This window comes from Corvus moneduloides, chromosome 1 (assembly GCF_009650955.1).
Source record: "Corvus moneduloides isolate bCorMon1 chromosome 1, bCorMon1.pri, whole genome shotgun sequence".
In the NCBI taxonomy this organism is placed as follows: Eukaryota; Metazoa; Chordata; class Aves; order Passeriformes; family Corvidae; genus Corvus; species Corvus moneduloides.
The window spans coordinates 34,379,264-34,392,222 of record NC_045476.1 but is presented as its reverse complement, the minus strand read 5'-3'; the positions used below and the strand labels follow the sequence as shown (position 1 = coordinate 34,392,222).

The 12,959-nt window shown below is 44.2% G+C and overlaps 1 protein-coding gene across 1 annotated transcript in view; it reads left to right on the top strand.

Annotated features, from left to right (window-relative positions):
• The first annotated feature begins 1,523 nt into the window (after positions 1-1,523).
• EPDR1 (ependymin related 1) overlaps positions 1,524-12,959 on the top strand; it is a 29,437-nt gene continuing 18,001 nt past the window's right edge. The window contains exon 1 of the mRNA XM_032104891.1: positions 1,524-1,799. Within this exon, the coding sequence (XP_031960782.1) occupies positions 1,531-1,799 (269 nt within the window). The 5' untranslated portion in view covers positions 1,524-1,530. The remainder of the gene's footprint in view (positions 1,800-12,959) is intronic.

Sequence of the window (12,959 nt, the reverse complement as noted above, 5' to 3'; positions counted from 1 at the left end):
CGCTCCCTTGGCAGCCCCGCTCCTCCGGGGGGTGGGAGGTGTGCGCGTTATGTGTGCGTTTTGCTGTGCAGGCACGGTGACATCACCTCCACCCCGTTTAATCCCCCGGCGACATCACTGCGTCTCTCGGCCGCCGCTCCAGCTCCGTTTCAGTTTTCATCTGTGTCATAAATTCCTTCAGGTGGAAGGGGGAGCGGGGGGAAAGGAAACCCAAACCACACGGTTCTGCCGCGGGGCTCTGCGCTCCGGCGCGGGGAGAGGGACCACGACTCCTTCTTGAGGGGCTGAACTTTATACGCCACGTTTTCTCAAGGGAGAAGAAACTTTTTGCGGCTTTGAGGGAACTCCGGTGGCTGTTCCCGACACCTCCAGGGGGTTGCAGAATTCCCTCCATGAGCTCGGCACGGACGGGGAAAGGCGTGAAGCGGACGGGCGGAGACGGGGTAGTGGCTTGTGGCCCGGTTTGCTCGGGACGAGGGAAGAGGCGGCGGCCGAGCAGAGACGGCAGCTGGGCCGGGGCAGCGCGGGGCCGGTGTGGGGCTGCTGAGCGGGCAGGCAGCCCGCCGCTCCGCTCCACCCGCCTCTGTCCCCCACCAATCGCTTCTGCACACGAGTGGAAGAAGGGGTTTCAGTCTTTTACCAAGCTGTTTTTACTTTTTCTTTCCTTGGTGCTCCACGGCCACGCGCCCCTGGTGCAGCGGAGTGGCGTGCCCACGCGGGGACAAAGGGCTCCCTCACACCCCACCTCTGTTCCCCCATGCACGGAAGGACCTCCAGGCCCTTTCTTCACTGTGGGAAATGCCTCTCCCCAGTTTTTGGGGGACCCGCTGAGTTAAGATTAACTCAATGCCAGGTCATCCCAGTGACCCGAGAGAGACCCAGCGCGGCTCAGAGGTAGCAGCTCCCGGGCTTGCCCCGGCCAGGTACCAGTGTTACCCCCCGAAGATGCAGCAGAGCTGCAGAGACGGAGCATCTGTGGGGCACAGGCCTCGCCCTCCCTTAGTGGGTGAGGAAAGCGCACCCAGCGCGGGCAGGAAACAGCTGATAAACCTAAGAGGGCAGTGGGAGATGAAGGAATGCATGTGGTGAAGGAACGCTTGGTGACACAGTCTGTCCGTGGGGAGGCACTAAAATTCCCCCCTCGAGGGCAACATTAAAGCAGTTTGTCCCAGCAGGTCCCTCTTGTTCACGTTTCCCCTCTCTCCCTAAGCTCACGCAGAGTGCCCAAGGCTTGGACCTCGCAGCTGCCCCTCTGGGCACCCCCACGGAGCAGTGGGCACGGCCAGGGCGCCCCGACTCTCCCGGCTGCGGGGAGAGAGGCATGGGAGGGCGAGAGTCCTCGTCGCCTGTCGCCGCGCTGCCTCGCGCCGCGCTGGTGGCCGGGCGCTGTCGCGGCAGCCGCGTCTCGCCGCCGAGGTGATGCGTGCGGGTTTGGAGGCGGGCCGCCCCCGCCCCCCGGCACAGCCTGCCCGCCCGCCCGCCTGCGCGCCGTGCGGGGCGGCCGTGCGCGGAGGGAGCGCGGCGCGGAGCATGGCGCGGCCGGCGGCCGGGCGGCAGCTGCGCCCCGGGCCGGGGCTGCCGCTGCGGCTGCTCTTACTGCTGGGCGTCCTCCTGCTGCGCGGTGGCGCGGCGGCGGCGGCGGGGGCCGAGCCGTGCCAGGCGCCGCGGCAGTGGGAAGGGCGCACCGTGTTCTACGAGCACGGCTCGGGCCGCAACACGCGGGCCGCCGTCTCCTACGACGGCCCCAACCAGCGCCTCCGCATCCTGGAGGAGAGGAAGGCGCTCATCCCCTGCAAGAAGTAGGTGGCGGCCGGGCCGGGCGGGGCGGTGAGGGTCGGCACAGAGCCCGGAGGCGCCTCCCGGGGGTGTGGGGTGATGCGAAGCCGGGCGGAGGGGGTCTCCCTCGGGCCCTGCGCTGCCGGCGGCACCTCCCCTGCGTGAGCCGGGGGAGCGCGGGGAGTGCGGAGGCGAGGCACCGGCGTACTGGGAACAAGTGGCGCTGGGAAGCCTGTCCCCAGCATGGCTTGGATCCATCCTCCGTGTAGATATATGTGTATATATATCGAAAGATTTATGATCAACAGTGTCAGCTTTTTATCTTCAGTGATATTCCCCCCCCCCCCAGCTCTTTTGCTTTTTAAACGGAATTGGAAGCGAATGCAAAAATACAGCCCAAAATGTGCAGAATAATGGGTATCATGAGGTGTAATGAAGAGGTTATACTCAAACGTGAATAACGTTATGGGGTAAGGGATGAGGTTCTAGCTCAGTAATTTGCTAACAAGTTTGCGTTACGTTTTACAAGTTCTCTGGGTCCTTGTCAGTGCTTGGTCCTAAGTCAGTGCCAGGGTGTCAGGATGCATCCATTACCTGTGGTACAGTGTATTCATTGCCGTTGTACAGCCCTGCAGGACGTCCCTGTTCTTCATTTATACAGGATGTATCTGTTAAACCCATAAGTAATCCCAAAAAATCCCTGTGTCATTGTGTGTTCCTTGATTTGCTGAAAAACAAGTGTAAAAAAAAGCTGACTGAAGAACAGCCTCTTTTTTCTCCTCAGCCTGCCAAGCTCAGGTTGGGTGGAAGAAATGATTGGCCTAGAGAGGCCTTCCTGAGTGAGACATTTCTGGCCACCGAGTGCCAGTCACTTTCAGACAACATGTCAAAACATACCTGCCTGTGTGAGGGTAGCCAGTCTGCCCATGCCTCCGCCTCTCCCACCTACAAATTGTTCAAGTAACAGTGTATCAGTCTGGAGATGTGTGGAGACAAGGTAAAGACCAGCCTACAAATGCTGTATCATCCAAACTAAGTGGTCTCTGATGTTGCAAGATCAATATTCCTTTTTGCTGCTGTCTTCTTTTTCCTGACAATCAATTCCATACCAACATCACATAGTAATTGTTTTAATCTTTCCAAAGCATATGCTCTTCTGCGATCCTTTCTCTCCAAATCGCCTGACACTCTTAGAACTGTTTTGTGTGTTTCATTTTCAGGCTTAGCTTTCCCTCATTGTAAGCTTTTTTCATTACTCTTTTTGCCTAGGAGCCATATGAAGAATGTTGAAACAACATACAGGTGTTTGCTGGTGGTTTGCTGACATAGAGCATAAGAGTCTGACACTGGCCACGGGGTGCTCATGCTTCCCTTGTTTTGCAAGTCCTAGGTTGACTTTCATGTTTGACAAGCATAAAAACTGTGTTACAAAGCGTGATGCAAGTCTTTTCTAGCTTCTAAGTTGTACTACATTCATTTCTTGAAGCTTATGTTCATTTTATTTGAAAACTTTATTTTAAGATTGAATAATTATTTTACATTTTAGACTCTGGTACAGATTTTGTCTTTTACCAAGATCTTACCTTTTTACATTTTTGATAACTACCTGCTCTGGATGCAGTTTCATCTGGGTTGATAGGGCTAGAAAGAGGCAGAGTGCAGGCAGGTGCACTTGTTGATTTTTCCTGTATTAGGTTTTTGTTGTAGACAATTTCTCACCTTAGGGGTCTTTATTGTTTCCAGGCTGTCCATGTTTTCTGCCATCCAAAATTGGAGAGGGGTTTTGTTTTATGTGCAGTAGTGTCTGCTCAGGGCATGACCCAGCTTCCATTCGAGTCAACAGAAAGTCTCCCATTGGTTTCAGTATGTGTTGGATCAGGTCTAGAATTGTGATCACAACTTCATTTCACTGTGGACACAGTGAGTTGTAAACTGAAGCCTTCAGAAGTTGGAGGCAAAGGGATTTATCCTGTCTTTTGAAAAATAACCTCTTCCCCACCCTGCTTTGATGTTGACAAGAAAGGGGTAATTACACCGAGGCAGCAAGTACAAAATCAACAAGAAAAATAGTGCTGCCCTGGTCTCTAAGGAAATTTCAGTCTAAATTCTCACATTTTGCTCCTATCAGATGTAACTTATGTGCAGCAATCTGGGTTGGCCAACAACCACATTTTTCTACAAAGCATTTTCTGAAGCTTACAAATGTGGACCTTAATCAGAGACAGCCCTGTTGGAGTTATTGGCTGAGGTTAATCAAGGACACAAAGATTTGCCTGTGTGGAATGGCTTGCAGGCTCATAACCGCAGGAAAACATGAAACTTTCAGGTTTTATTGTAGATATATGTTTCAAATTCATGTAATTTGCTATGTGGCATTTTCATACCTACATCAATCCAGTAAAACATACCTACTTCAGCTCCAGAAAAGTAGCCATAGGGTAAACACCCAATTGCTGCTTTGTTAACATCACTTCTTTGCCCACCAGATGTTTCGAGATTACCTGAGATACAGTGACCATGTTGGTAAAGACTGCCCGCTCCTCATTGTCCAGCTGAACTGTGTCACCTGCCACCTGGGCACACACCTCGTTTGCCAGACAACCAACAGAGCCAGTTCATTAGAGAAGTCATAGCTGTTGTTTCAGCCAGCTTGTTGGGTGGGTGTTTCTCTAGGACACACAGTTGGCTCCCGCACTCTGACTCAGAGTTGTAAAAACTACCAACAGTGATCCTAAGCTAAGATTTTTGGAGGAGAACCTATTCCAGTTGGATTCATTACTGCGCTTTCTTTTTCACTTCTTTTACAGACCCAGCCTTAGGTACACTCTGCTTCTTTTGTTTCCTTCAGCATGCCTTGCCCTGCTGCTTCTTTCCCCTTCAGGATCAAATTTTTGGGGATAGACAAGGTGGGCAGGGACAGTCTTAAGGTTTGTGTAGTGCTCAGCTCATACTGATACCAGAAGAAGAGAAAAGAAAACAAACATTGAGTATATTGACCGTTTCCCATTTGGAATAGGTCATTCCAGATACAATGTGAAATGGGAGCACTTAAAACAGCTCTCTAGAGCTCTTGAGGCAAAGCTGTGTTCATGCTGTTAAACACAGAATGTGTTTTTTAATCCTTGGTTGCCTACTACATGAAGTTTCCTCCTTTTGTGCTCTCTGGATGTTAAACCTTCCTCACTTTCGTTCAGGCCTCTGTTGGCCTCTGTCTCGGGACACTTCACAAAATGGGTGGCAGTCACCAGCAAGGTTTGCAGCTGGGGCAGGAGTTTCTTTTTAAGGTAACTTCCAATGGTGTAGATTTGAATATGGCATCACTGCAAACTGGTGAGAAATCCTGGCACAGAAAGGTCCAAACAAAAAATCCTACTGAGTGCAATGTGACCAGAACTTCATGTCACCCATCACCTCTCATTTTGTTGGAGAAACAGAGCAAGGGGTGTGCTGTTTGGCACTGCTGAAGCCACTGAACAGGTGTTAGTGCTCAGTTATGAAGAAAGAAAAGCATGAAGTGAGGAGCAGAGCAGAAATAATGCAGGTGATGTTTGAGAGCTGGAGTATTACTTGCCACATGCTGTGTTGACAGAGTTTCAGACTTACCTTCCTTACTCTTTTCCGCAGAATGATTTTCAGGGAAAGCCCAGTAACAGATTGTCCTATGAGAAATGTGATGGTGGGAAGAAAAAAAATTTCCATGTGGTCAAGAAAGTAGAAGGAAGAAAATGCCTTTTTTTTTCTATGCATGTATTTCAACAGTAACCTTCTTGGCCTATTGTACAGTACTCAGCACATTAGGATGCTTGTGTATTTGAAATTGTTAGGGTTAGTGTCTTAAAAATTGTAACTGCACAGCAGAAAAACAATCAGGAGGTATCCTATCAGTGTTAATTTAAAAACAGAACTGCATGTTGTTAAATTCCTTTAGTTCAATCATATTTGCAAAAGATAGAGACAGTTAAGGGGAGGATGAACTCCTCACTGGGCAACACAAACTGCTGGTGTGATAGAGGAGTGACAAAGCTATGTTTAGAGAAGTAAGTCTCTTATTCTGGCAAGCTCTTTGCCTGTGTGTGTCAATCCCTGTCCTTGACTGAAGAGAAGCAGCATAAGGTCAGGTGCAGATATAACAGCATTCATCTGGAGAAGAGGTGATGACTTTTCAAAATAAACAGAGTGTGGGCACACGTGTCTGACTTCTCTCAACTACTTTTTAGTTGTTTTAGGATGTGTGATTGTAAAGGAAAAAACAGCGGTGTCTGACCTATTAAAATCATATAACCCATCCGTTCTGTGGTCATTGTGGTGACTCAATAGCCTAAGTATTGAGCTACCCTGAGCAACTGCAAATTTGTTTCCCAGACTTGGTTTTGGGAGTGGTTTCTGGAGTTTAATGTTTTGGGGAATAAAAGACTGTCACGGGTAAAATTTTCAGAATTGGCCAAGTTGCTCAGGAACCCAAGCCCCATTTTTTAAGATTATGTAGGGTGTGCAGACTTACAAGACCCTTAATTTGCAGTGAAACAGAAATGAATTTTCAGCAGTTTCTTTAAATGTAACATGAGTTCTTGGGATCTAAAATTCTTCATAAGCTGCTGTGTATGTAACTCACTTCGCAGAACAAGAACTGAGGGAAGGTACTTAGACCTCCTGCGTTTACTTTCCTCCTATAGATGTTTCAGGTGTCTGCTGCTGATAATGACTGAGTTTGGAAAGGTGGCTTTGGAAAGCTGCTATGCTGGATGCACGCTGGCAGGCAGAGGCCAGGCAATAGCCTGAAGCAAGCCTCAGTTGTTCTAGTGAGTCGTGTGATGGGGTGTGGAGGGTTGGCTGTACAAGCCTCGATTTCTGATGCATTTCCATCATAAGCCCATTTACAAGTCAGTTTACTAAGTCCCCAGTGATGCTCCCTGCCAAGGCAGCTGGTTCCTTGGAGAAGAGCACTGTACAAAGAGGGAACTGTGGTCCGAGAGTGCTGTGTGGAGGAGCATCTTGTCTCACACCAACTGTTCATTCTGTTTGTTTCTGCCCACAGGCAGCAGCAATCATTTCCCTTTCCAAGTTCTTGATCTTGTTGGAAGTCGGCCAGGCTATACAGTTCAAGAAAGCACTGGAGTTAATTGCTATTGTTGTTACAGGTGGGCTGGTTGGGAAGAGATTAAAACACTGCTCAGGGGAGGCAGCTGGAATTCTTCAGCCATCGAACTGCAGCAGTAACAAGCAAGTGGACTCTATCAGAGGAAGTTGGGAACTGTTGGCTTAGCAAAGCTTTCCCTGTCTTGTGTCCTATGCTTCCTTGAACAACAGCATATTTGTTAGTTGTGAAAAAAAAAAAAGAAAAAAAACACCTGGGTATGAATAAAGTAAATCCATTGCTTTGAGATGGCTGTTCTGTTTAGTGTAGTGTTCTTGAAACCATTGTTTATGCTAAGTACTCTGGAGCCATTTCATACAATACCAAAACACAGCATACATCCAAACTGAACAAAATAAACTGGCTCTTAAATTCAAAATAGCAGAATCCACAAAACCTTTTAAAGCTGGAGAGAAAATGTAAATAAACAGTGTCCAGTGACCCCAAATTGATAATTTTCTGGAGTGCTGGTTGGTGTACTTAAAAACCACTGTCAGACACTCACTGGGGTCATTACTACCACATGAGTTATAGATATTTTTTACTGGCTGTTCTTTAAAAAGAGAGGTTTTCATTAAGAAGTTTTGTTTTTCTAAAAAACATTGTTAAATGGTAGTCACTAACACCATATTGTACTTGATACTAGTGGATATTGGCTTAAGCCTCTTATCCATCTGAACCCTCTAAATTTAGGGAAATACTTCTTTCTTCCCTCTTATTATCTCTTCCTTGTCTGTTTGAATTTTTTGAAATAATACATGTTTGCATTGAAACATATGGCTCATTTTGTACTGTTGGACGTTATGTCGAAAAACGTAAAGCAAAACCAGGACTGCACTGAGAATATAATAGGCCTACATCTCTGTAACTTAGAGCAGGGGACCAGTATTTTCAAAAGATAAATCACTGCAAATTCTACTCAGGGTTTTTTTGGTTTTTTGGGTTTTTTTTGTTTTATTGGGTTTTTTTGGTAGAGATTTAAAGTGGACATGAATAGAGAGAGATTCAGTGTTCTGTGGTCACGGACAGCTGATGGTGACGTGACTGTGCAGCTAAACAAACACAATGAAAGACATCTTTATATTCATGCTCTTAATTTGGGCTCCATTCGGCTTGAGACCTGATGCAATTCAGATGTCACAACTGACAACATCACACCTATTCTCACAGGACCAAAGGCCATTCTGAAAAAGTATCTCCTCAGAAGGATAAATCAGAATTTTCTAATATAGGGCTTCTGTGAGGTAAAAAAATGTTTTGTTTTCCAGATAGAGACCTGATTTGTTTTGCATATCAACAGGCTTATCCATTTATTAACTGCATAGGTCAAGTTTTCAACTGGATGACATTTTCCTAGACGAGTGAGGTCAGTCAAATGGTGCCTTACTGCGCCTTTATTGGCATACCAAGTCATTAGTTGATGCAAAATTGAAAGGTGTTGTTCACGTATCCTTCTATCCTCTGCAATTTGCTTTGAGCTAACTGGTGGCTAACCTTGATACGGCATAATAAATAATACTGAGCCATTCAGACTTGAGGCCATCCAGCTGTGAATCTGTGTAGCTGCAGCAGCAACAATACAACTCCTGAACCTCATCTTGGTCAGCTTCATCCCTGTCTTCAGATGGGTTTCATCTCACCTTTACCTGTAGATTTGCAAGGAATCACATGCTCAGCAACTTGACGAGTTCTCTCTCGTGAAGTATTTTTACCTGTTGCTCTTCTTTACTCAAAGGGGAAATTATTTTCTCCTCCAAAGCATTTTCAAGGCATGGTATAGTGTCTGACGTGCTGGGGAGGGGATGATGTCTGGGTAAAACAGGGCCACTTTGTGCAATATTTTGGCTCTTCTAGAATAAGGAGCATTATGCCCAGCATGGCATTGCATAACATGAAGGTACCAGTGACCAGTGAAGGTTCTCCTCACCTCTGCCAAGCAGCCCTGTTTCTTTCAGTTGTTTTTGTTTACTGCCTCACTTTCCTGACCCCAGGGGAGATGTATGTATGTTGACTAGAGATCTTAGATTCCGCAGGGAAATTTGGTGTCATCCCGAGGCTCCAGAGGATGCTTTTTTGCCTGTGTCATAGTCACTCTCCCTTGCCTCATGGGCCAAGGACAGGATTTTCTGCCAAGAGTTTATTCCCATGTGTGAAAGCACGGGCAGTTCAGCATGTGAGACAGTCTTTGTTTTAAGTAGTGTATTAATTTTTGGAGCTGGTACTTCTTATACTTTCATACCCAAGAGTAAATTGGGGGTTTCCAACAGCAGCCTAAAGGTCCTTTTCCAAAGCCTAACTTAAAACAGGTGGTAGTAAGAAAGAAGGAATCACTTGTTTTCATCTGAACTCGTGCTTTTTATTTCATCTTTTATAAATAAAGATCCTTGGCAAACACTTGTTTGAGAATCAGTTTAATCATTGTTTTGAGGGTTATGTGCACACATTTGGCTTTGTGTCCCACTCGATTATTAAAGGATGTTTCCCCTGTATCACAAAAAGTCAAAAAGGTAAGGTAATGTTTGCAATTCTTGTTTTTACTCTGTGAATTTTATAGCAACGTTCCTACAGTCAATAGAGTTGTTCCCATAACTTAGCAATGACCATAATTTTGCTTTTACAGATTTTTGTTTATGTATTTTCATGATTTTAAAAATTTCTGGCATCAGAACATGAACTTGGCAGGCATTTTCTTCTTGTACAGTGCTCACACTGTAGTTATTACAATTTTTCAGTCTTTGGCTACTAAGAGTTCATATGTCTGGAGAGCTACTTACCTATTCATTCCATGAAAGCTTATTTTATCCCTTTCATTCCTTATGAAATTTACCCTTCCATTCTGGCATCATCCAGACTATGTTTTGTAGGCTAAATCCAGCCCAGAGGGAACTTCCGTCCAGCCTTCTGCCTTTCCCCACTGAATAGCTCCTTGTTGGTTTAATGATTGTCTGAAATTTAGATCCCTCTGAATTGCTGCCCCTATGTCCATGTTGGAGGAACAGAAGGGTCTGGATGCATAGGTTGGAAATTACCTCAGTCAATCACCCCTGTGGCTTGAGGGTCAGTGGTATACACTGCGATATTGAACGAGTGATTGAAAATTCATGGTGATATGTGTGCAGATGCCACACTGCATGTGTATAGCTTATTTCTTTTGCATATGAAAGAGAGGGATCTCAGGGCATTATTAATTTCTTGTCTGACAAAAGTAACCTGTAAGATTCTGGCAGTGAAGAAGATTTAGATTATCAGTTACTATTGAGAGATACCAAATTATGCTGATTCTGGAGCTCCGTCTGCTTTTTTTTTTTTTTTTTTTTTTTTTTTTTTTTTTTTTTTTTTTGGTAAATAAAAAAAGAACATGTTTCAAAATTTAATAGAAATACATGCAGAACTGCATAACTGTCTGATTCAACCCAACTGTCCCCAAAGAGTGATCTAATAGCTACAGGTATAAGAGCACATAAGGTTTATGGAGTTCTAGAAGAGTAGTAAAAATCTCAATTGCTGCCTTCTTTGGGTATTAGAAGGCTGAAACTTTCTTTGCTCTAGCTCTTCCCTAAATTATAAACAAAAACAATCTCTTCATTGCAGTTCAATTTATTTTTTAACGTGAAGCATCCAAAAAGAGGCTTATCCTTAAGTTCATTAAATCCATTTGCCCTTCTCAAATGGAAAGTACTCTGGTCTACGTACTAGTTACCTTATTTTCTATATGTGTTATTTTTCCTGAGGGCAGTTCATAATGGAATGTGATAATGTGACTGATAGCAAACAATGCCGAAGACCAAAATTACTGCATGTATTGCAATATCTCTTATTAAGGTTACTTACTTCTTACTTAATTTTGGAAATAACATTGTAATAATACCCTGCATATTTACCTTTTGGTCGGTTGAATAGTTCACAAGTAAATCATTCCAAAACTGGCTTCACTGACCCTTAATGATTGACTTCTAGTGCAGTAATGTGCTCTTCAGTATCTGCTCCTTTATAGCTGTTGCCAAATATTATTTCATACTTTAGAGTGTATGTTCAAAACACCCAGTCAACTGCTTTAGCAGGAAAAGTTTTGTGATGTCTGTAACTAATTTTTCAGGTTGTCTATTTGGAACAAACCATTTTCTAATGTGCATATTCTTAAGGATTTAGTGGAGTCAGATAAAAAGGCCCCCAAAACACCTCCACATAATGTAATCCTTCTTATCAGCAAGATAAAAAACAAAAACCTCTGTCTTCGTTCTACTCTCTTCTTATTCGGAGCATGGGACCAATTGCAGTAAAAAAAAAAAGTGGTATAAAGTAGCAATGAAGATAAACCACTAATAAGACTTTCCACTGAGGTTTTGGTATCTGATGTTACCCATCCCTTACTCTGTCAGTTCCGGTACTTTCACACTTAGCAAGCCTTAATTTGCTGTCCTTCTTTCAGTTCTTTGTGGGAATTCACAGTTGCTACTTCATCTGAAAATCAGATGGCTCAGTAGGTACGAGGGCACCTAAAAATGTGTCGTGCTTTGCCATTTATTTTGGTGAACCCCTACACAAGAAAGCTGGTGTGAGACCTGTATAGCTGCTAAACAGCTGGAAATTTCTCCTTAAGTAGTCTGCCTGCATGGAAACCTACTGTTTGTATGGATACTTCTTGTTTCAGAAATTCGTGTTTCTGAGGGGGAATGGCCAGATTTTCCCCAGAGTTTTCCAAGGGCAGTTTTGTGCATGGCAATGCTAATGGCTTTTAAACACTCATATGGAGCCCAGAGTCCACCCAGTGAGCACAATGAAGAAAGATTTCATTTTTCATTCTTTCAGTATCTCCTAATACTATTTGCAACTGTGGTTTTATCATTTTCAGATACTTTTCTTGCCAGGAAACTTAGGATTCTGCCATACTCTTAGGCAACCAGCACTGGAAAGTTTACTCATGCTGTGCAGTTACGGTAATTATTAGAGGATTTGTATTTGGGGAGGAGAATTCTGTACAGAATGAGGAATTCTTACTATAATTAGTTCCCAAATTAATGTATCATTATTTAATTAGATCCAGATTTATTGACTTACATCTTCTGTATGAGAAAATAATTTCTTTTTCTTATCTTTGAGAGTTTCTGGGGACTTTGAGCATCCTAGTCTAATGGAAGATGTCCCTACCCCTGGCAAGGGGGTGGAACTAGGTGATCTTGAAGGTCCCTTCCAACCCAAACCAATCTATGATTTTGTATCATTGATTTTCCTTATCATTTAAAATACATGTGCCCAAAACCACACAGGATTTGCAAAGCCAGACCGGTTTGTTACCCTGTCTGTTCCAGAAAATAGTGGAAGGCACAGATTTGGATAACGTGCTTGATAAAGTGTGAAGGTGAGGCATTTCTTGTACTTTTTTTTATAGATAAAAAAAAGAATTAAGGAGAGTAAAAGGAGATAAGGGTATGAGAGTGGAGACACCCTATTGCATTAAGTTTATTCCCTTGTTACTGAAGAGGGAAAATGTAAGACACATGTATGTAGTTGCTTCAACATAACAGAATATAAAAAATTGCTAATTTTTTTAACTTCTGCTCTGCCTATCTCTAAACCAAATGTAAGCATGAAGATGTTCATTCTCAATACATTTTTGTGTATTCTTTGTTTATTGACATATTTACATAATTCTTTGCTTAGTTACATTGAATGTAAGAGTAGCTGACTTCACAACATATGTACCTCATAGCCAGGTTATTGTAAGTTCCTAAATTCCTAAAGTAAGTCATTAGAAGAAGAAAACAGTTGTTCACTAGAGAGAAAGGCAAAATTACTTACAATTTAGAGATGTCCAGAGTACCCTGTCTGTCACGTAAGTTGTCCTAACATAGTCAAGCCAGGTCAAAGTGATGTACAGTCAGATATTTGAGGCACCACCTCAAAAATGTAGATACCACAGCTGCTTAGCTGGAGCCTGATAAAGGGATCCTTGGTGGATCAAGTGAGACCTCCTGTCTTACTGTGTTTTGGAAGTCTAACATGTCTGAAACACAGTTTGGTTCTTTGAATTTCCTTCCTGTGAAAGAAT